This window comes from Tiliqua scincoides, chromosome 7 (genome assembly GCF_035046505.1).
Source record: "Tiliqua scincoides isolate rTilSci1 chromosome 7, rTilSci1.hap2, whole genome shotgun sequence".
NCBI classification, from domain to species: Eukaryota; Metazoa; Chordata; class Lepidosauria; order Squamata; family Scincidae; genus Tiliqua; species Tiliqua scincoides.
This window is the reverse complement of record NC_089827.1, coordinates 37,690,608-37,714,894: the sequence shown is the minus strand read 5'-3', so window position 1 is coordinate 37,714,894 and position 24,287 is coordinate 37,690,608. Positions and strand designations below refer to the sequence as shown.

The 24,287-nt window shown below is 40.1% G+C and overlaps 1 protein-coding gene and 1 pseudogene across 2 annotated transcripts in view; both read left to right on the top strand.

The window, feature by feature from the left end:
* AEBP2 (AE binding protein 2) overlaps nucleotides 1–23,915 on the top strand; it is a 50,404-nt gene extending 26,489 nt beyond the window's left edge. Inside the window, exons 4-9 of one of the 2 annotated variants that reach the window (XM_066633812.1) lie at nucleotides 4,225–4,411; nucleotides 11,939–12,063; nucleotides 17,166–17,233; nucleotides 19,496–19,609; nucleotides 19,933–20,000; nucleotides 21,865–23,915. In XM_066633812.1, coding sequence (XP_066489909.1) covers nucleotides 4,225–4,411; nucleotides 11,939–12,063; nucleotides 17,166–17,233; nucleotides 19,496–19,609; nucleotides 19,933–19,987 — 549 coding nt within the window. In that variant the 3' untranslated portion in view covers nucleotides 19,988–20,000; nucleotides 21,865–23,915. The remainder of the gene's footprint in view (nucleotides 1–4,224; nucleotides 4,412–11,938; nucleotides 12,064–17,165; nucleotides 17,234–19,495; nucleotides 19,610–19,932; nucleotides 20,001–21,864) is intronic. The other variant, XM_066633813.1, reaches the window with a different exon arrangement.
* On the top strand, nucleotides 14,419–14,532 carry LOC136658202 (5S ribosomal RNA; annotated as a pseudogene).
* Nucleotides 23,916–24,287: the final 372 nt, after the last annotated feature.

Sequence of the window (24,287 nt, the reverse complement as noted above, 5' to 3'; positions counted from 1 at the left end):
ATCCTGATTTATGTGTATTCTACACACTGTGTTGCTTAGGATTGATTCATTTTTCTTACCCAAAGTTAATTCAATTTTTCATTGACTGCAAGAACTAGTTTTACCATCGTTTTGTCCCAATCCTAAACATACAAGGAAAAAGGCTTGGCACACACTACATGTCAGAAGAGTCCTAAACTTCTGTACTGAATGCACTCATCCATTCAGGAAGATGAATGCTCTTTCTGTAACTCACCATGGGCGAGAAGGTGTCCCTGGTAACTCTAGCTAAGTGGCTTAGAGTTCGCATCCTGATTTCTTTAAGCACTACAAGGTAAATCTATCAGCCTGGGCAGAGGCTTCCTTCAGGAAGAAAGTTCTCCAGAGGGTACTGAAGATATGAGAGTGAGTGATCTAACTGCCCTCCCCCCCCCCCCGATGGATACTGCTCTGGTAAATCCCATTGGTGAGGAATGCCCCCGCCTCCACCAGGGAAAACAGGAGTTTGCCTTACCTGGGTAAGTCTTGTTCCCGGTGGAGGCAGGGGGCATTCCGCCCACCACACTTCAGGGGATCACTCCCTCTACTTCTTAAACATAGATGCAAGGTTTTATTTAGGGTTTCCTATGACCTTTTTCCCTTGTTCAAACCCTTCTGTTTCTGGGGTATTAAACCTATTTATGTGCAAAGCAGTTTTCCAAACAGAGTACAGTTGTGATTCAAGTTTATAACCAGTCACAGTAGTGTGCGTGAGGATCCTGTCACAGCTGGGCAAGTAGTGTCTGGGGACTGGATCCCTGTGCTTGTGGAGCTCCGCCTGCCTTTTTGTTGGCCCTGCCTCCAGCAGCAGCAAGGGACAATCCCATTGGTGAGGAATGCCCCTTGCCTCCATCAGGAACAAGACTTACTCAGGTAAGGTAAACTCCTGTTTTCCCAAAAGTCTTGATATATTTCTGCTTTTCTCACCTTTATCTGTTCAGCTATCATAGCATTGAGGAAACAAAGTTGTTTCTGAGAACCAGGACTGTCACAAAAGGCAGTCATGATTTCTCCATAGCAGTCAGATACGTGAAAAATACTGGATATCCTGCAAACCCCAGTTAACATTTGATCATCATATCTTTTAATTGCTTTGTTTTCCTTTTCTAAATTCTCTTTGTAAGGTTTAGTAAGTCTGTTTGCTAGTGAAGAAGACTGGTATGAAATTGAAGGCAAGTTGTGGGAGTTAAAGATCAAACTGTACTTTTACTGCTCATATACTATTATGTTCGCTTGTTTGCGTGCTTGCAGTTGGGACTCTCACAGGCAACCTGTAAATATACCTGGGACTACTCTACAGCATATTTGTTTTGTATGCTGCTGCAGCCAATTATGTTAAGTGAACCTCACTTGTAAAATGGGGTGAGACACTTTGCAGTCCTAGGGCTATTCAGTCAAACCATGTGATTTAGCTGCTACAACTTGTCCAGGAATCTGACCCACTTTCAGACTTAATGTAGAATTAAAAAAATTATATAGTCTTAGATTTTGTTCTCATTTGCTCTCATTGAGTCTTTAGGTTAGTTTTTTAAATTTAAAGTCCAGTTATTCTAAAACTTCAGCCTTCAGAATGTGAAATTTTCAATATGTTTTAACTCTCACTTGAAGAGAACAGCTTTAGAACTAAGGGTTTGCTCTACATTTAGTTTTGCAGTGTGGCTTTTTATTTAGTTTTGAGTCCTTTAAACATTTTAGCATCTTGTTTATAACTGATTTTAAAGGAGTAAAATCCTGCCACTGTGAACTTAATCTGTAGCCAGCCTGCAAGGAAATAAAAGTACAAGGTTGTATCCCTCCCAAAAAAGGTAGTCATGAATAGGTACCATTGACATCAGTGGGACAATTTGGTTAACAGCATGCTGTTAACTTGCACTGGAACTTGCGCAACTAACTTGTGTTGGATCAGGCAGGCTGGCAGGCCTGCACTGTATTCAGTACAAGTTTGGTGCTGACTGTGGCTCAGCTTGGCAAGGGGAAATAATTTCCCCTTACCCCGGGTAGAGCCTCAGGCAGCCTCAATGAGTCTGCTCGAATCTGCATCACCTAAAGCACATCCTTGCGCCATCCCATCTGATTCTGGAGTGGGCGCAAACTTGCTTTATGGCACCTAGCGACCCTCCTGGGCCCGCGCAAGTCCCTTGCACCAGCCCGAGTGCTTAGGATTGCGCTCTAAGCCACGTTTACCTTAAGTCACATTGATTTAATGAGTAAGTTTCATATTAATGACTAACCTCCACTGAATCCAGTCTGCAGTTTTTTTTTTAAATCAAGATTATTACCCTTGACTTTGCTCTCACTATAACATAAAATAATCTTTTGCCCTTTTCTCTAAACTTGAGTTTTTTAAATGCTGGGTTCTAGGTTAGCTTTTACAACTGTCTTCTCTAGTTGTTAAATGATAAAGAATTAAAAGATTTTGAAAGTTTTACTTTCTGAAGGACTGTAGGTTTAGAATGATGGAATTTTAAAGAAATCATAGACTTTAATTTCATTCTCATTTGAAAGCCCAATCCTATCTAATTTTCCAGTGCTGGTGCTGCTGTGCCAATGGAATATGCACTCCTTCCAGTGTTGGGGAGGTAGTCACAGAGGCTTCCTCAAGATATGGGAACATTTGTTCCCTTACCTCGGGGCTGCATTGCAGCTGCACTGGTGCTGGAAAGTTGCTTAGGATTGGGCCCTGAGTGAGTAAGCACTTAGTTTTCCTCCCAGAAGTTGAGGGTTTGTATCTTCTGTTGTTCTTCTGCTTGCATGAGGAAGCTTGCACATATGGAAGTGATAGTGCACAGTTCTTGCATACACATAAATCCAAATGGAATACTGATTTGGCTTTGTGCTTGCACAAATATGTTGCGTATCAAACACAAAATTGTCAGTATCGCATTGTACAGTTTCCATTTCCACATGGAAGCGCACAAAATATTTTGTGTGTGTGCACTGTTTAGGATACAACCCAAAATTCTCACATTATCTTACAGTATGAGCTATTGTAGCTTCGTGGTATGGTATTCCAGGCTCTGCTCAAGTCAAATGATACAAATGGAGCATATTATTTGAGAATATTTATTTAAAAGCATAATAAATGAGGAGCAGGTTATGCAAAAAGGAAAAAACAAAATGTGATTGTTTCTGAAGTCAGAAATGTGGATAAGTCGGGCTGTAAGGTCTGTGCTTCTGTCCAAAGAAAACATTTCAGTATTAAAGAATTTAATTACAGCATTTTTTCTGCCTGTAGAACTTCTAGAGGAATAGAAGAATGCATCTATAATTAAAGTATCTGCTGATTTGCTCTTCAGTAGATTAAAATTGATGCCTTCTGAGGTATTAAATAGCAAAATTGCAGTGTGGGCTAAGGCCTCTTTTATATATTACCTGGGGTGGCTTTGTTGCTGCCTCCTTCAGGGCTGCTCTTGGTAATGTTTGCAATTTTTGATGCACACAATTTTAAAACAGGCATGTGTTGGTAGCATGAAACGTAGCTGCCCAACACACCCTAATTGCAGTGCTCTAGGAAATATGTGAAAGGGGACTTCTTTTGATTCTTTATTGCTGTTATTTTTTGACTTTAAAATATTTTAGACAGGAAAATACGAAACGTGTCAAATACACAGTTGGAACTCACAAGACTTCTGGATGTGACTGGAAGTGCCTTCTGGTCACATCTGAAGGTGTTCTGAGTTGTGTGGAGGCGATGCGCAACCTCCCTGTGCCTCTGAATACCTTCCAGACACTATCCTCCGTGTCTTCGAGGGACCCCTGAGGTCCTCCTTCATGGGCTTGCGATCCACAGATTGCAAACCTGTGGATGATGAGGACCAGCCTGTACTCATAGGAATGGTCATTCTTGCTTGGCATTAAAAAGTCAATGTTGTAGCTGACATGGAGTTAGGTTGGTGGTTTGAACGGGATGCATGTTTTCATGGTATCACTGGAATGCTATGTGATTCAGTATTCTAGCATTTGGAACTTGGATTTAATTAACTGTCATCACATCTTTTGGCCAGGGTGCTGTGTTAAGTTATGGAGATAGTTTAAAAAAAATCTGTCATTTTGCTCCTGTGTGAAATAAATTTTTGTCAGGATGTTGAACAAGTCGCTAGGACTCTTTTATGAAAAGAACAGCTGAACAAAGTGAAAATGAAGCAACTCATTCCTCACTCTCCTGGCACACTAATGACTTAACTGGAGATGTTTTATTTTCCTCAGTGTGTTGTCGGAGGCTGCAATGCTAGCTTTGCATCTCAGAGTGGACTGGCTCGTCATGTGCCAACACACTTCAGCCAGCAGAATTCTTCAAAAGTTACCAACCAGCCAAAGGCAAAAGAAGAATCTCCTTCTAAAGCTGGAATGAACAAAAGAAGGAAATTAAAGAACAAACGGAGGCGCTCATTACGTAAGCAAGTGCAATTTCTGTAATAAGCTTTGTAGACCTTAAGCCACCTTTTCTAGCTTCTTGATTTTCGTTAACAGCTTTTTGCCTGCTCCTCTTCCCCAGACAGCTTCTTCCAAACTGTCTCATCTGACTGAGGTTGTTCTGACCTTATTCAGATTTGGACAGATTTCCTAAAAGGAGTTAGTTGTGAATTGATTTTGGAATTAATGGTAACTTTACAGTTTTATAGGTTATAGCAGCAGCATACTTAATTTACAGGAACATTATATTTAATCATGTTATTGTGCAAGGCATTAGGGAGTTGGATGCGAAGACCTGTTATGTATAAGGATTGTGCCATACGAAGTGTCTATAAACCACATTTAGGAAATTGAGAGCAAACTGCCGGAATGCAATCTCCCTGTAATGGTTAAGGTTAATAATGATGCTGCTGCAGTGTGTTGCCATGGCTAAGATCAGGAATTTGCTCTGAAGTGGGGAGGAGAACCTTATGAGATGGAACTTAAGATTCCCCACCCTGTAATCTTAAATATTTTAAATAAATGGTTGGCATTGTAGTCCATTAGTTCATTATGTTAATTGGGGCTGAACAGTGTGTTTTAACCAGAAGCGTCTTTGTTTGCCTTATCTTAAAAAAAATTCTACTTGGAGTGTGTGAAAAGATCCTACTAAAATGCTGCCTTTGGCACTTGCTGCCCTTAGAAAAACATCAATTCAAATGAAGCAAACAGAAAAAATAGTATTTAGACAAAATGTCAGGCTGTGGGTCGGTTGGTTCATTCATACATCTTCATTTCTCTCTGATTGGAGCTACAAATGAATCTTACATGTGAACCAGCCTTCACAGACATAATTTTCATATTGCTTGATGTCAGTTGAAACAAAACATCTGTGAACAGAGACAGCTCATACATTTGGCTGAGCATTGAGTGGGCTACATGCATATGAAAGCCAACTCTGAGCAATATTCTTCAGGCACTAAAAACTGGGGGTTGGTGTATGCAGTCCAGTTTTACCAGCTGATCTCCATTTGAATACAACCACTGGGTCTTGTTCCATTTCTTACTGCACAGTGTACAACAGCGTTTCTCAAACTGTGAGTCAGAACCCACTTGGTGGGTCCTGCAGAGTCTCCAGTGAAAACACGGGTGATGGAAAAATCAGATAACTAATTGCCTCAAACTCTGAGGCTATTGAAAAATCAGATAGCTGCTAACTGTTCTACAAAGAGCTGAATGAGCTCCTGCAGTTTGCAAGCTTGTGTAATGATAGATAGATATTTCAGCATCTTTTTTATGGTGTTTTTTTCATATATGTTAGTGACAGGTAGTGGGGGCAGGTGAAGACGGATGCATAAACTTCTCAAGCATTAAGGCTGCCTCACAAGAAATGATTCAAGTTATTTTTAACAAATAAAATTTCTTTCCAGAAGATCTTTTTTAAAAGTCCCACAAAGTGAGGTGAGTCCTGATAGTGTGTCATTTTAAAAAGTGACTCTTGGTGCTAAAATGTTTGAGAACCACTGGTGTGCAAGCATCTGGAGCAGGGGTGTCCAAACTTTTTTGGCTGGAGGGCCACATTATCTCTCTTACAGTGTCTGGGGCCACGAAAAAAAGAATTAATTTACATTGAAATTTTAATACATTTACATAAATGAATATATTAGAGATGGAACTTATAAATGAATGAAAGTCTCGCAATAGTTCAAACCCTATAAAAGGCCTTGCCCAAAGCAAGGTTGGTCTTTTGTTTGCTGCCACTGCTGCTTCACAGACGTGAAACAGCAAGCAGTGGAGGGAAGTTTTGGCCTGCAGCTCATGCAAGAGGTCGAATAGTCACCCTCATGCTGAGAGCAGTTCTGTCTGGCAAGCGCGGGCTCCAGCAAGTCTTTGGAGAGCCAGAGGCCCATTGGAGACTGGGGGCTCCCTGTGGGCCAGATTGGGAATCCCTGAGGGCTGCAAATGGCCCCTGGGTAGCGGTTTGGGCACCCTGATCTAGAGAATTTTATCAGTGCTTGATAGCACTTCTACGTTGCTGCTTTTGCCAGGGTAGAGAATCTACATTGCTAAGGATCAGGGCCAGGATTGAAACGTGCTGGATAATTTGTTCTGCGTCTATAGTTGACTTCCCTGTTTTGGGTTTTTGTTTGTGTTTGGGTTTTTGCATTTCTCTGTAGATAAAACCTGATGGGTGAGGAATACATATGTTAGGTAAAAGATATAAAATTGTTGGGTTTGCAAGCAAAACGTGATCCAGCACTTCTCTGTAAAAGCATATTGCTGACATTTCTGTTTTTAGTACTGCAGTATGACCAAAACACTATACTTCACATTTTTCAATACAGGCAATTCATGTGTACTATTTTGTTTCAGTACAGACTTAAGACTGTGGAATTGTGCCACAGGATGTGGTGATGACCCCTAGCTTGGATGGCTTTAAAAGAAGATCAGACAAATTCATGAAAGGCAGGTTTATCAATGGCTACTAGGCATGGTAGTTATGTGCTTCCTTCACATTAAGCAGCAGTATGCCTTTAAATACCAGTGGCAGCAGTGGCAGGAGAGAGCTATTACCTTTGTGCCTTGCTTGTGTGGGCTTCCTAGAGGATATTGGTGTGTGCTGCTATCACTGAAATTCTCCTCTAAACCACCCCTGGCTTGGCCTGCTTCCTGCCCCAAACTGCCCAAGGTCCTCCCACGTTCCACCCTTGGCTGGTTTACTGGCACCAGCATAGGATGAAGGAGATTCAGTGGGCTTCTGTTGCCTGCAAGCAACCTCTGACCATTTGTTGTGGTGACCTGCGGAATGATGGAATGATTTCAGGCTGTCATTCAGGGACTTAGGCTGATGGTTCATGAGATCTATCCGTGTAAACCCTGGTTAGGATTGAGCTGCCTCTGTAGTAAATAGCCTATCAGTAAATATGCTATGCACATGTATGTTGGGTACTATTGTAAATGAAATACCTCATGTATAAAGATGAATTAGTATTCTTTGTGTTGCTGTGATACCTTTATACCCAATTACACCAGCAGTCACATGAATTTTTACTGTCTTAAACAGTTTTGAGGACTTAATGCTTAGTTTAGATGAATCATATACTCTCCCTCCTTGTGTGCAATTTCACTTTTAGTTTGCCTTCAAACCATGTCTTTTGATTTTGGTCTGAAAGATAAGCACTAATTTGAATGTCATGAGAAACCATGGTCTGCATGCCTTTCAGCCAGAATCAGAAGCCGTGGTGTGAAGTGAGTTTTCAGTTCCAGTTTAGATGTCAGGTGTTACCTACAAGTTGTTCATTCAAATATCCAGCAAGCTCAGCTCTAAACTGAAAGGTAAGCCACATGTGAGGGGAAGGAGGGTGCATGCAAACCCACAGCTCATTTCTAATATGCCAAACCATAGTTTGAAGGATTATCTAAACTAAGCCTAGAACTTTTATTTTCAGTAGAAGTTTAATCTAGTGGCATAGCTAGGTCGTTTGTTACCTGGGGCCGATAAATTCTTGACACCCCTCATATTAATTAATTGAAAATTAATATTTTACATTTTTATACCACCCTTCCTCTGAGGAGCTCAGGGTGGTGTGCAATGGTTGCTCCCCTTCCTTTGTCCTCACAGCAACCCTGTGAGGTAGGTGAGGCTGAGATATAGTAATAGTCATGACATGAAATGAACAATAGTGGCCAGAAAATAAATGCAGTGAATATTTCCCCACAAGTAATGGATGAACTTCGGTCCCCTCCCCTGCACATAGTACTCATTGACATACTGCCCCTGCATCTGGAGGTTCATTGTAGCCACTGATAGACTGTAGTCCATCATGAATGTTTAGAATCCACTTTAAAAATCATTTAAACTTGTGACCAACAACACCCATCCATCCCACCAGTGGCATCTCTAGGATTGGTGTCACCAGCCTGATAACTCATGTTGTCATCCCCATTAACTTTATTTATTTTACTATAGAACAGTACAGGTCACCCAACCAGTCAGTAACCAACAAAAAAACAGTGGTCAACTTGATGACACTCAGACAGCTGAATAGGAGTTTGAGTATTAGCTTCGATACATGGAAAAGGGAGCTGACTCATAACATCTTACTCATTCTGTATAACACCTGGTTAGCTCTCAGAACATTCAGATTCATTGGTCAGTTTTGAGTTAAGGAAATCCACTTTTAGTGACATAAAGCAGTGGTTTTTTCTTTCTCTGGTATTTGACTGTAGCTTTTGATTGAACATGGATATTTCAGTGTGGTTTGTTTCGTTACATTCTGCATTAAATTACACATCAACTATACATAACATGATGGTATTATTCCTAAAAATCACGATTTCTGCAATTTTAGTCATTAGTGCTGTAACACATCCCGCCCAGGGGGTCATCATGCAAGGGTGTCAATAAGGTGACACCTTACAAGGATGTCACCTTATTGGTTTCATGCTGAGTCATAATATCTCATTGGCTGTTTTGAACAATTAGTCTCAATGTTCTGTTTTGAGTTAAAGAAATTACTTTTTGTTACATAAGGCAGTTGTATTTTTGTGTTATGGTTTTTTGGCCATAATGTTTGATAGAACTGAGATATTTCACTCTGGTTTCTTTCATTGCATTCTGCTGCAAATTACATATTGAATGATATTACATGATTCTGAAGAACCGCAATTTTCGCAATTCTGGTCTGTAGTGGTGTCACCCCCCCCCCCCAGGATGGCAGCTGGGGTGGTCTGCCCCCCACCAGCTACATCATGGATCATATTAGTAATGTCTATTACATGTAAAAGCTTCAAAGTGGCTTCAGTGCAGCTTTGTTGTATTTTCTCTTCAGAGTGTTCAAGTTCTTTTTTTAAAGCAAACCTAGCATAAATGAAAACTATTGTTGACAAAAGTTGGCAAAAGTCTATGATGACAGATGCAGTGTTGCTATTCAGAGGTTTGAAGAATACCTGAGTTCATTTTATTGCTGCTGTTTGATGTTTGCAATGCTAAATAAATAATCTCAGCTCACTATCTTGCATTATGAACAAAAACAAAACCCAAAATATACTCTAATTGTAAAGGAGTTAATCTGGGCTAGGGTTATCAATTTTTTATTTACCCTTTAGGGTTAATCAAATCCAGGGAAAAGCAAACTTCTTAGGTATTGTTTTGTTTGTTATACGTTATCTTGCCATTATCACACTTGTGCTGGGGCATTGGATTTATTTGGTGACTAAGTTAGTGTGCTAGCTTGGAAAATGCTAACAATGGCATAGAGGTGAACTTGAATATTCAAAGAACTGTACAGATGATCAGAATACGTTGACCTTTGTAGGCTACCATTAACTGGCCATATGATAGTATAGAAAGATGCCCCAAATCAGAAGGTTTTCCTGTTAGCAAAATGCTGCATACAATTTCTCAGTCATTTCCAAATGTGTTCCATTGTATGAAGACGCAGTGATAAAAATGGATCTGCAGTAGACAGGCAAGCAATCATCAGTTGAGAAGGTTACTTAGCTCCAATCAGAGTCCGTTTGGTATCCATTACCTCATCTCCTTCTGAGTAGTTTCTGAGGACTTGGAATGCTACTTCAGATGCATTTTCAACTTGGCTCCAATTCAGGCCTGCATCTTCCATGACTTATTTGTACACACAGTTCACCACATGTTATTTGTAACCTAGTTAGCAGTAACGAACCTGCCATCATTGTGCCCCGGGGTGCAGGTCCGCAATATGCCGCCCCCCCTGCATCATGCCGACTCTCCCTGGAATATTTACCAAAGCTCATGGAGTCTAACATGATGCTTACCACCACGCGAAAAGCCTTCTGATGTTTGTCACACTGTTCTAAGCATTGCTTAAGATTGCATGAGTAACCTCACAAGGCTTTTTGCATGCTACCGAGTGCCACACAGGGCTTCACCTGCCCGTGGAACGGCTCTGATAGGCAGGCGGGGGCACAGTGAGTGTGGTGCCTGGGGCTTTTCCTGCACACCCCAGCCCTAGGTCCGTCACTGCTAGTTAGTGCATTTTTGAACTGTCCCCAAGCTTGTTTGTTTGCTTGCTTTGAGTTGGCAAGGATAGGGATAGAATGTGTGAAGTCAAATTGTAAGGCTGGAAAAATGCCTCAATATGTTTTTACATTGCTGAGAATTTGTAGCAGTAGCCTGCCATGGGGTGAAAAAAAATCCATTTTTTTAAAATTCTGGCAATCAGGTTATCCAGAATTCTCCCTTTCTATATTAAATCATTTTAGTGGGACTTAGATGACATTTTTCACATACGGTCGTAGGAACTGGGTATCAGTTAATCTTATATAGAAGACAATGATGCAGTACTGTAACTATTTCTTCTTTTTTTGCATATAATCATTACCTTCACCTGATGGAAATCTAAACCTTTTAGACGAAACTTTCTGGGATTTGGACAGTTAATATAGCATGCTAATGTTTTGCACACATAAGAGCTCATCTCAATTTCAGTCACATATTTTAAATTGCTGGTTTTGAGCTATGGATACATATTGTGTAGCTCTTTAAGATCTTATTTCCCAAAGTCGTTGAGAACCTTTTAATGGCACATAATTATATGGCCCATTATAATTCAATCTAATACAGTATCAAATCACAGAAAGTTGTTCTGAGTCAGACTGCCAACTGACGACTTTGAAGTACCAGAAGGATGTTAATTCTACTTTCTTCCTCTGCTAAAACTGTAAGTTTATGACTTGGCCTTGTTGTGGAGACAAATGTTAATGTTGGTTTCATTTCTCCTCTGATAACTGATATTAAATGGGTTTGAACCCAGTAAGTGTTCAAGGAATTATTATTATTATTTTTTTTTAAAAAGAGGGTAAAAGTAGGTAAAAGACTGAGGTATTAAGAACTCTTTGTTTGGTCTATTTAGCTTTAATTGTCCTCATTTGTCTTGTTTAAGAAGGTTGTTGTCCTATTCATTGAAATGCTGGAATCAGTATAATGCTTTATATATGAACAAAACTGAATAACTTTTGGTTTTTACTCATCTTTCTAAGACGATGTAGTATAGTAGAAGCACTTTTGGATTATTCAGTTCTTCTATGACCTTCTGAAATGTAATTTTTATTACAGTGCATAAAGTTAGCTCTTAAAGGCAACTAAAAATGTGACAAAGAACAAATTTGCTTATGGCTATACAGGACTGTACTGTATTTAAGTCTATTGATAGAGCCTACGGGGAGGTAAAATTAACTGCTATCCAGATAGAGTTGGGACTCACAGTATCCTGCAGTTCACGTACATGGTATGTTGTCTTGTAGGCTGGTTCAACTTTGACAATTCAGAACTGAAGGTAAGAGCAGTTCTTACAGGATTACACTTAAATGGTGCCATCCTAAAAGCAAGGACATTTATTTTAGGATACGGTCCATTTGATTCAAACTGCTTTTTTGACGTGGTCACTGAGAAGCCTTGCTTTCTGTTAGAAATAAGACCAGTGTGTCTAACTTATTCAATATTCATACCAATTCTTGCTCTAGTGTTGAAGACTATCTTTCTTTTTAGCAAGACCACATGATTTCTTTGATGCACAAACGCTGGACGCCATTCGACATCGAGCTATCTGCTTTAACCTGTCGGCTCACATAGAAAGTCTAGGAAAAGGCCACAGTGTTGTTTTTCACAGTAATGTAAGTATTATTCACTATTAATGTACTTGTATTAGATTATTTTATGCAACATTTTTAACCAAGTAGGATTTCTGCTTAGGTATTTACAGATCTGCAGATGACTTGGCAAATCTAGTTCATGATTTTTGTTCAAAAATGCACCCTGTGTAATTGTGGGGAGCCTCTTTGGAGGTGGAAAGGAGGAATATAAATACCTGAAGCAAAGCATTTTAGAAGAATTGGCAGTGTTTTGTGATGTAATCCAGGCAGTTTGTGCTCCTGCAGATTGTGAGACCTGGACAGTATCTAGCAGTTGAAATGAAGGCATATTTAATGGACATGCACAAAAGTGATACTTATTAGACTTTTTAGTCTAATGAATCCAAGAAGGTTGACAATTTGGATGATATCAAATGTATCATGAGTTTATATCACCTTTGTAAATACATTTTTTTTATTGAAATGGTTTTTCCAGCTCATGCTCTGAATATTTTTGATTCTTTCCCTAGAAACCAGCTCTTCCCCCCATTTAATATTGCCCTTCCTGCTGTGGACACTTGTGTGCTGATTCCTTCCTCCATTATCAACTTGCTTTTATGTGTGGTTTACAGTGATACCCAGACATACAATTAGTGCCAATGTGCCACTTAGCAGACAAAGTCATGGGTTTAGACAATTTTGTTTTAAAAGCAATTATCTTGGAGGATTGAAAAAGGGACTTTCTGATGGGGGCGAAAGATAAATAGCTCAAGAGAAACATTAGTTTTGCTCAAGAGAAACATTAATTTTGCCTATAGAAACATTCTGGCATGCTGGTGATAGAACTATTGTACATATAAGATTTCTGGGCTCTAGTGATCTAGTTATGTGTGTTTGTACTAGACAAAGGGATTTCTTTGTCTCCAGACTCTGTGTTAAGGCTTCCAGGTTATTTGCTTGTGGCTCTTGGTTGCAGTTTCTTATTTGCCAAAGGCCCCTATGAAGGAGATTGACTATCCATGGCCAAAGGCAAAAAGAGTGCAAGCTTGGGCTTCTTCTGGTTCATTTACAGAAACATTCAAAATTAATGTGGCTTGAACTTGCATACGAGAATATAATGCTTGTATATAGAACTATTTGTTAGTACAAAATATTTGGTTAAGCTTTGTCTTGAATTTTGGTGCTCTGACACTTTCATATACTTGTCTATGGAAAAGTGTCTCCCCTCTTTCCCCTGCCTCCAATAATGAGGGATTTTCAGTAATCCTTGCATTCATTAAGAAACGAATCTCGCCTTGACCCTGAACTCCTGAAGTTTGTTTAGGACAAACTGTTTTCTCTGTCCCAGCCTCCTCCACTCACACTGAGGTAATCCCTCCCACTTTATAGGCTTGTTGTAAGAACTATCAAGATAATGTATGAAGTTCTTTGAGCATGTGGGAAACAGAATTATAAACACTATTTACTAATGCTGCTACTATTTAGTAGAGATAACTGAGTTGAAGGCAGATCAGTTCAATTTATACTTTTAAAGTTTGCGCTCTTAGCACTTCTAATCTTTATTTTCTTCTCCAGTAGAGGTCAGCAAAATCTCATTTATGTATACCTGACCTAAGGCAAGAACGAATATTAACTTTTCAGATGAACCATGCTATACTGACTTCATTTTGCATAGGAGCACTTCAATTCATAGTCACTGTGTATTTCCAAAAGTGGGTTCTGTGCACAAAGACCATGATGATGAATTGAGGTGTCCTATGTTAAGTCAGCGTAGCACAGTTTAATATGAAAAATACAATTTGTTTTTGACTGAGGTTAGCCATATGGAGCTGCTTGTTCCATATGGAGGAAAATGGTTGAACATATATGATACCATGTAACGTAAAAATTATTTATGTTGAGTTTTTAATGTTTCTTATCCCCATTCCAATTATAATCTAAACTTTTTGTATTACCAGAACTTTTTTAGTTATCTTAAATTTTGTGGTTTTTAAGTTTTGTCAAGGCCCTTGATGCTGCTGCCTGATCTATCAATGGCAAGAGCTATAGTTATAATGGTGATTGGTAGCAGCACTGTGCTAGGACAGTGTTGGATCAGACTGTCGATGTGTGAAAGCATGTAAATGTGTGCATGTTTATCCAAATTCTATAATTTACCCAGCTTTAGAGTTTTGATTTAAAGAATATCAAGACTCTGAAGTACAGTATACTAATTTTACCCCAAGAAAAAACTTTAAAATGAAATACTTGTTTTTTTTTTAATTTACTTAGGGAATCATTGATGACTTTAACACAGTATAGTGCATGTAAACAATAGCTTTCCTTCCTTATGGGGAGGTGGTGGGAAATAACCAATTATATGAGCAGCATATACAGACATGCCCCAGTATCCGTGGGGGCAACTGTTACCCTGCACATGCCCAATCTCATCTGATCTTGGAAGCTAAGCAGGGACAGGCCTGGTTAGTACTTGGATGGGAGACCGCCTGGGAATACTGGGTGCTGTAGGCTTATACCAGGGGTCGGCAACCTTAAACACTCAAAGAGCCATTTGGATCCATTTTCCGGAGGAAAAAAAACCTCAGGACCCACAAAACCCTTTTGACATCTAAAATGAAGATAATACTGCATATATAGTTTTTTTTACCGTTATGCTCTTATAGGTCCCATTTTATAATGTAGCCCCCTCTTGCAGCTTTTAGTTAGTTTTGTCATACATTCTTGTCCTGTGTTTTCAGACGCCTGGTCCTCTATGGTGTTTTGCCTGATTCCAAGGCCATTCTCTGCCTAGAGAATTAGACCCACTTTAAGCAAATTAGCTCCCCTTCTTTCCCCCAACAAATGACCCGGGTTCTGCCCTGCAGTCCTGCTGGACCCCACCTCCAGGGTAGCTTGCCTGTTCAACCTGCAGAGGTCCTCTCTCCTGCCAGCAGCCTCCCGCCACTACAGCAGACTCTGGGTCCTCAGCAGGTCTTGGGCACAGCAGCCACACACCAAAGTCCAATGTCTCCAGCAGTCCATTAGTCACAAAGTCAGTCAGAACATCCAGGGCAGAGTCCAAAGTCAATAAGCCAAGCCACAGTCCAAGATCAGATTCCAAAGTCAGTCAGTCAAATCAGTCAGAGTATCAAAGTCAATAAGCCAAGCCAGTCAGTCTCCTCTCCAACCTGCACTCCTTCTACAACCCACACCCCCTTCCTCAGGTGCTCCTTATATCCCTGAGGGCCCTATTGCCTTCAAGTGGCTGCAGCTGTGCAGCACACTCTGCTGGATGCCCAGGCCCTACCCTTAAAGGGGCCACTGCTGACACCACATCTACCTCCTCACCAGATCTTCCAGGATTCCAATACATATGGCAGTTATGACATCTGCTTATCTTACATGGATACTTACATTTGACACAGACTCCAGAGGTGGGGAAGAGAAGAAGCCAGAGCTGGGGGGGAGGGTGGCGAGGGCAACCACAGGCCAGCTTCTGCCCTGCCTGCCTGCCTGCCTGCCTGCCCGCCCACCCTCCCTCACTCAGGCTGCAACCTTCTCCACACTATCCTGGGAGTAAGCCCCATTGGCTACAATGGGACTTCTGAACAGACAAGTTGGCTGGAGCTCTCAGGCTGCAGTCCTCTCCACACTTTCCTGGGAGGAAGCCTCACTGACTACTTGTGAGTAGACCTGCATAGGAGGGGGCTGAGGCTGCAGCCCTCCACACCTTCCTGGGAGGAAGCCCCGCTGACTACAGTGGGGCTTACTTGTGAGTAGACCTGCACAGGAGGAGGCTGAGGATACAGCCCTTCCTGGGTGGAGCCCAGGGACTACAACGGGGCTTACTCTGGAACAGACCTGCACGGTCTCCCACTCACCTGTCCTTGCGCTTGGCCTTGAGCAGGCTTCAAGGCTGCCAGCCCAGGCACCCTTTCCTGGGAGTAAGCTTCATCTGCTGTAATGGGGCTTACAACTTGAGTAGACACACATAGGAGCAGGCTCCACGGCTGCAATCCCAGGCACCCTTTCCTGGGAGTAAGCTTCATCCTCTGTAATGGGGCTTACAACTGAGTAGACACACAGGATGTCTCCTCTACTGTGGAGGAAAAGCCTCTCCTTGCACTAAGTGGGGACCTGCTCAGGGAAAGGCGGGCTGCAAGGGCTTGAAATGGCTGAGGAGAAAGGTGGCTCAGGATTGGCTGGTGGTCAGCCAGTGAAGGGCCCTCTGCCATTCCAACAGAAAAAGCCAGGAGCCTGCTGGATGCTGATTGGCTGAGCCTGCTGGAGAGTTGGGGAAGGGAAAAACAGGGAGCTTAAGCCTGCAGAGCGGGCAAAATTGAAAAGGGAAACCAATGCCTGGCAGGTGGGGGTGAAGGGAGAGGAGGGCAGTGAGCTCAGGGGGTGGAGAGAAGCAGCCTGCCCTCCCAACACAGGTGCCTCCTGTCACACTCTGCCACTTTCACCTGGAGGAGCCACAGCAGACAGCTGAAAGAGCCACATGCGGCTCTAGAGCCGCAGGTTGCTGACCCCTGGCTTATACCATAGTTTTTCGAGACTGAAGGTTGCCAACCACTCCCTTCTTAATCTTTGGTTAAGTGAAACAGCAGATACAGACTAATACCTTCCCCCACCCTCTGTAGCCAAGGGGAGCTCAGCTTCACTCATCTCCGGAAGGTCCTCAAAGCCCCAGTAGAGGCCACAAACATCCGTCTGTGGCCTCTGCTGGACTCAGAATGAGTCCGACAGTAAAAAAACAAAACAAAACAAAACACCGCTTCTGGTTTTTCCATGAAACTGTAAGTGATGTTTTTAATGCCTTATAAGGCATTAGGAGGCCCTGAGGGTTGGACCTAATCCACGGATAAGTGAATCTGCAAATACAGGATCCATAGATACAGGGCCCCCCATACTCAAAAGTTGACTGAGTAAAATGGCAGTCAGTAGCCTTGAAACAAACTTCCATTGAAATATGATTATGAGACTTACTTCTTCATTTGGCTATTTGTGTTAAAAGTTGAACAGTTCATGCTGAAATCCTATGTTTGAGCTCCTAGTCCACTGAATACAGTAGCACTTACTTCTGAGTAGACATCATAAGATTGTGCTGTAAGTGAAGAAAATATACAGAAATACTTTTAAGTAACTATTCTAATGGTTGTTAGGTAATAGCAAAGAGAAAAGAGGATTCGGGGAAGATAAAATTACTTCTTCACTGGACACCTGAGGACATGTGAGTATATGCATCATCAGTGATATATATCATTTGGGCAGTTAAAAATATACTAAATTTTAAATGTCTAATATTATGAGCTACACAGTAATGTTCACTTAATTTCTTACCTAGTTTATTTGGCTAAGTCACAGTTGGTCTTGGGTAACAACAGAGTTTATAATCTGTCCCCCTCCTCTTATTGAATTGGAAATTAAGTATTTTGGCTCATGTATATTAAATTATGGATCTAGGAGAGAGCTTTTCTTTTTTCTTTCACATAATGGAAGTCTTTCTTCGTGGTGGGTAGTAAGGACGATGGCTTAGTTATCTTGGTTAATACAAAAATGGGATATTACTTTCAGTATCTACTTTGTGAGGAGAGCCATTGGCCATATAAGGAATGTAGTTACTTACATTTTTGTTCCTAAAGTAGTTATTTAAAAAGAGTTGTTGAATTATAATATTTGTGATTGAATCCATACTCTTACACAGACCCAAGGTTTTAGTGATAGGACATATAGGGCCCAGTCCAGAGCGACGTGCGCCAGCCCAGCACTGGTGTGCAGTATCGCAAATGTGCTGGAGGAGGCTCAGCACGATCCTGCACTAAACCAGTGCTGGGTGGAGGATGGTGGACCGCTGCCCAGAGCTCTGGGTGAGTGCTGGGCAGCGGAGAGGTTAGTCTGAGTGGTGGGGAGTCATTCCGGGGCAGGGGAATTGTGGGGAAAGGCGTGGCAGGAGAGGGAGCAAAGTGAGAGGGGGCGGAGATGGTAGCAGGCCCTGCCACCGTATCTTAATCCCTCTCCAGGCTCAGTAGACCCGACACGGGTCTCCTGGAATCTGCTCCTGCTCAATAGTGAGACCACCTGGTTGTTATACAGGATAAGGGAGCATAAGCATACACTCCCTTACTCTGAGTAGCCCGAGTGTTGCTTCCCAGCCCAACTGGATGCAGCAAGTATCCATTTTCATGCTGTTGCATCCCTGGGCACTAAGAAGCATAGGATTAGGTTGTGAAACCATGGTACCATGTTGTGGCTCTTGAAGCTATTTTTTCCTCACCCAAACATGCCCATTAAACCCTCCCTTTACAGAAACCTTCTACATACATCACACATCCTCTTATAAATTAAATAATACTTTTCACCACCTACAGATCAGTTAGAATCAGATCAGATTCACCACCTACGTGAATAATTAGTCTCAACCTGTATAATTAAATTATTCACATGGGTTCTGTTCCAAGCACTCAGGTAGATGGCAAATAACACACTAGCAAATCAATTTAAAAAACAGCCTTGCTGACCTTTGTGATGTTAAGATAGAGTCCAACAATCCAACAATCAGTCTCTCTCAAGGTGCTTAGAAATGCTTCAATCTGACCCCTCCCTTCACCAATGCAAAGTATCTTTTTTCACATGCTCAGGGGGAAAGGAGGGGTCTTGGGCTGAAGCTGCCTGAAGAGAGAATGATTGATGGATTGTCAGCCAGCTGCCCCCCCCTCTCATTAAGGAGGCTATTGTTCAGTTTTTAAGTCTCCAGTTTAAGGAGACTGCTCAGTTTTTTAAACTGATTTTAAAGGGGTGCATTTTCCCCTTCTCCAGGGATCAGCACATTCCTTCTCATTTGCAGGGGCCATTTGTGTTGAGTCAATTCTGTATATAAAAAAACAAATAGGCTGGACCTGTATATTCATATTCACTCCTAGAGAATTAAAAGTTGACATGGGTAGGTAGGCTGAATGTTTCAAGACCCAACAGGCTAGCAATTCAACAGCAGTAACCAGGAAGAAATTAAGTGCCACACTCTGGTCAAATAGTTTAAACATCTCAAAATCTTCCGTGTAAGTCATATGCAGGATCATAAATCCAGCAATATCCATCTGTTTTCTGTCTTCAGAGGTCAAGGATAACAGGTAAGCCCTCACCATTATCCCTTGGTGAATTTCTAATGGTTTGCAGCCCCTTGGTTGGGAATAGCATGGCCTCTTATGTATAATGGTGCCATCATGTTGCATTATATAGGATTTTGAGAAAAATAACTGACGTTTTCAGTCACTTTTATCATTAATTTTTAACCCAGTAAAGCAAGGCTATTAACCATTTGAAATATTTCCATGCGTTGGAGCAAGTTCATTGGCCAACCTGTTGCACTACAAAATCATCAATAAAAATTTTGTTTTAAAAGGGCACATTCAGAACATCTACCTCTCTTGTTTGCAATTATGACGAGAAAAAGGGTTGACCGTTTTTGAATATGTTTCATTTTATTTGTTCATAGTTTGCCTGATGTGTGGGTAAATGAAAGTGAGCGACATCAATTAAAAACTAAAGTAGTTCATTTATCAAAACTACCAAAAGATACTGCCTTGCTTCTGGACCCAAACATATACAGGTAACTTCCCACCTTTGAACTTTTTCTTCCCTCAATGTGACCTTAAGCCTCGCTTAACTTTTTGAAGCTGACACCAACAGCAGTAATGGATGTGACCCTACACTTCTAGTTGCCCAAATATCACTTTAATCTTTTCTGTCTTATTGCCAAAAGTAAGGGCTCATACACTGTATACACCAAGACAGCTTCTGATGATGATAACAGCATCCAGGAGTTAAGTGTTGAGGTTTGAGATCATTTCGTAATTCTTAAACTCTAGTGACTGAGAAACAGGGAATGTGTATTTACCAAGTGTATTTTACTTTTTTGTGCTTGGTGTACAGAAAGTCTAGTAAAGAAGGTACATACACTGGAATCCTGACAGATCACTTCTCTTAAGATCTCACATCTGGTTTGTATGCCAATTTTCGTATACCAATTTTTTTAAAGTCCAAACTTATCATTTTAATATCTTTTATATTCAGCCTGTAATACATGTAGTATTACTTTTAAAATCTGCCCTCAGTACAATTTTTTTTTTTGAAAATACATTTCTTTCCACTGTGGGGAGGGGGACAAACCTTATAATGGGCTCATTTTTGAGCAGATATTGAGATTAGATATTCTAATCAGCTCCTTAAAGTTGATTTCTTTATATTAATGCTATAGGTGCCCACAACTATATCTCCTGTACACTTTTCCCAAAGGTAATCTGAAAAGCTCTAAAAGAATATTTATGAATGTATGACAACGCATGTAAAAAATCCGCCCTTTTCCTTTTTTTTTTTTTTTTTTTTTTGCTGTAATTGGTCTGAAATTGAGAGGGGTCATAGCCCAATGATAAATCACATACTTTTTGATGGTGGAGGGCATAGGTTTTATTCTCTGGCATATCCAGAAAGAACTCTATCTGCAACCTTGAGGAGCTGCTGTTCCTGTTGGTTGAAATCAATAATGCTGGCCTGGATGGATCAGTCATTTGACCCTATAAGAAGGCACTTTGTGTTCTTAGATAGTATGTACCCATGTCTGCATAAGATCTCAAGTAGAGAACTTGGAATCCAGTAAGCCTTTCAGGTTACCTTGAATTTCCCGTATTTCAATTAACAATATGTAATGTCATTGCTTGTAAAAGTGAATGCTGTTAACAAAGGTGCTAAATATCTTAACAAATGTAATCATAATTGGTAAAGTTAAAGTATTTGTGAGGTTGTACTATGTGCTGTAATGCCTTTTCTCCTGTTTTCAGGTATACATTATGCAGTGAATTACAGATGCTTTAAGACTACTACCCTCTTAAATTTATTTGGCCATAAATTGCATTCATATCAGTTGACTGGGACCTAAAGTGTACACATGTGGTGTTTGGTTCACATGTGATTAATACTGTTAATTAATGTGATGGCTTTTTGGTCCCCCCTCCCTATTTGGCATTAACTCCATTGAAAAAACCCATTTGAAAGTTGGCAGGTCCTCTGGAGTAGCATCCCATGAGGCTAACACAGGCAGAAAAAATTGTGGACCCCCCCTCAATAAATGCTCAGGTGCAAGGGCCTCCCTGGATTCTGGCACCTGGGATTTCCAGGCTAATGCATTTAGTATTTGCAAGATTTTTATTTCCTCTCAATATCCTCAGTCTTGGTAAGATAGGAAATGTTTCCTAAACATTTCCTAAACTAAAAAACTAATGTTTTAGGAAATGCTTCCAGTGTTTTCCTCATATGCACTTAATATGCTATGAGAATATATGTAGGTGGCCTTTTTTGTTCTCCTAAAATTAAGATAACCATTTGAGGAAAAATTGTTACCACAGGAAAAAATTAGAAATCACACACTAGAAGATATGTTCTAAAAATTCTATAGTAGTTACAGCATACTAATATGTGCGAACTGAAAAACCAGATCCTGTTTTTTTTGTGGCATAATGTCCGTGTTTGACAAGTGTGGACATTTTCCAGAGGCCACTATTGAATTAGCATGAAAGGCACTGGAATGTGCTCAGGAGACACATCTATGGCTGAAGAACTGAACCATCTGGTATCAGAACTGTGGACTTTCTGTGAATCTCCTAACCAGATGTTTCTGTTTACTTCAGGGCCCAGGCGTGCCTTCAGAGAGAACATCAGTGCCTTCCCAAATTAGAGGACTGTATCTAATTGCTAAGTCAGTCTAAATTCCCCAAAGAATGTAGTTTGTGAACTGGTTAACCAGTGCATGTTAAACTGTACCAGATATATTGAGAAGGCACCAAAACAGTGTTTCCTTTTCCTTTCTAGAACTATGCCACAGAAGAGGTTGAAGAGGTAAAAGTCAGCTCAGCAGGGACACCTCATCTGCCATCTTATTCACTGACTATGGAATTAGAATTGAAGTTGCACATTAGTCAATCCCCTTCAATCTATCCTTCGCCTTCCCCCCACACCCCAACATCCAGCTGCCGCCAACTTGTAGATATTTATGCTTGGTATAACCATTCTGTGAATGAAGTAGACGCATCTGTGGAATATATTATATATATATCAATATTTCTTCATGGAATGGTACGATGGGAGATGGAGCAAGCACTCTTCTAGTAATATAGCAGGTGCTGTCAAAGGTTTTGCATGCTTGCTGTTTTTCTTTTAGTGATGCTTTCCTTGTAGTTTGTATCAGATGAGGTGGCAGTTGCTAAATTGCCATGTACAACCCTCCCTGCAGTTCCTCTTTGTAAAGATGCTTCTTGGGATCCTGCCCTTGGTAAATTTAATTCAACGCACAGTAGAGAGAATCTTTTTCTTGGCGTATGTTGGCAAGTAATCCATTGTCACTCTTGTGAACTTGTGGTGTCTTATTACATAACCTTAAGTGGTGATATGTTTAAACAAATGCTGGTGGCAGCATATTTTCTTTGCTAGAGAAATAAATGCGCATGCAGACTCTCACACTCTCTAGAGGGGCTGTTAAGTGTTGCTGTATATCTGATCCTCTCCATAAGACTATTATTGTATGTTAGTATGACTTTAATATCCTCTACAGAAAAAGGTAGTAACATTTGATTTTTGTTTTGTTTACTACTTAGCCTTTAAAACTCCTGTTTGCTTCTGAAGAATCTCCATTCTACCCTCTCCACTTTTGGCCTAAAATTTTCTAGATGTAAAAAAAACTATTTTTTAAAAATAAGCATCTAGAAATACAATCGTTTATGCACCAAAGTTGGCTATGAAAAGAAAAAATTAAATTGCTTCCTTGCTTTACGAAGCAAGAAAAATTATGACTTTTCTTAACCTACAGGAATAGAAACATGTGTATCTTGTTTGTCTTGTATGGAGACAAAAAATTGTTGCATATAGTTGAGACATTGCTTGTAAATAATTTTGCAGATTTGTAATATATTTTTATATTATGAAATGTATTGTAGATGTTTTTTCTAGAGGCATGGAAGTTAAAATGTATATATTATGGTAGAAATAATATTGAAGGATAATGTAATTCATTAGTGCTGCCAGAAGAATTTGTTTAAAAGCAAGCACCTTTCTTAACAATACAAAAGTCTTTTGGATTTCTAAGAGACTATATACTACTGTTGTAAGAACAAAAACACATTAAGCATCCTTTCCAGAAATCCTTGAAGGAGGCACAGAAATCATAGGAAGTTTATGGCACTCATTGGTGATAATGGATATGAAATTACTAATTTCCTTGCTTGTTGGAAGGAACAAATGTAAAATATATATGGTGGCTATATGCAGTCAAACTGCATGATTAACCCTCTCTGTTTAGGAGGAATGTTTGCATTACTACAGTGAATATAAATACCAGGAGATTTTACACTAATTTTTTTATTAAATAGCAAAAAAAAAGCTCTAAACTCTATGCTTGGAGAAGTGAGCATTTCTGAATACCATGAATGGGTTCTGCCTTAGTGCTGATGAAATGCTTACTTGAATTTCAGTGGGTTTAGAATGTTTCATATACATTTAAATTCCTTATTGATGTGTAGATTATATGCACCACTAACATGGAATGATTCTGAAACAGCTGTTTAATAAGGGTATTTCATAAAGCTCTGTAGCAATGTAACTATTTAAAACAAAATGCAGGTTTTTTGTTAATTTTTTTAAATTTTGCTTGAGCACTTCACTTACTGCTTAATCTTTATCTTATATGGTCATCTGCAATTGCTTTGGTTCTTTTAAAAAAAAATTATAAAATTGCCAAATAGGTGTTTTCAGATATAGTTTGCATTTGTATTTTTTTAATTTTATTGCTTCATTGAATTTCTTGTATGCCATTCATAATTGACAGATGATTGTAGACCTTGCCTGAGTATTTTTTCTAATAAAACAAAGCAAATACAACCACTTCAGCTTCAAATTCTAGTTATTCAAAGTAAACTTTTAAAGATGAGTACCAGGGTTGCACATTATGCCGGCACTAGAGTGCTTGTGTTAAGAATGGGTGAGAAAACTGATCTGCCCTGTCAAATGTTGGCATGAGTCAGTTGACAAATGATGAACATACAGCATGGTAAAACTTGGCTGTATCCCCAGGAACAGAAAAAGTGACGCTTTTGGTCACGAATAACTCAAATGACCCTTGAGCTCAAGGCTGTTAAATTGTGTTCAGCAATTCAAGTTTCTTTAAAGGATATGTCCTTTTATTTTGAAGAAACTGTTTTGTACTTTTTGAGTAATTAGTTTTTAAATTGATTTTTAGTGGT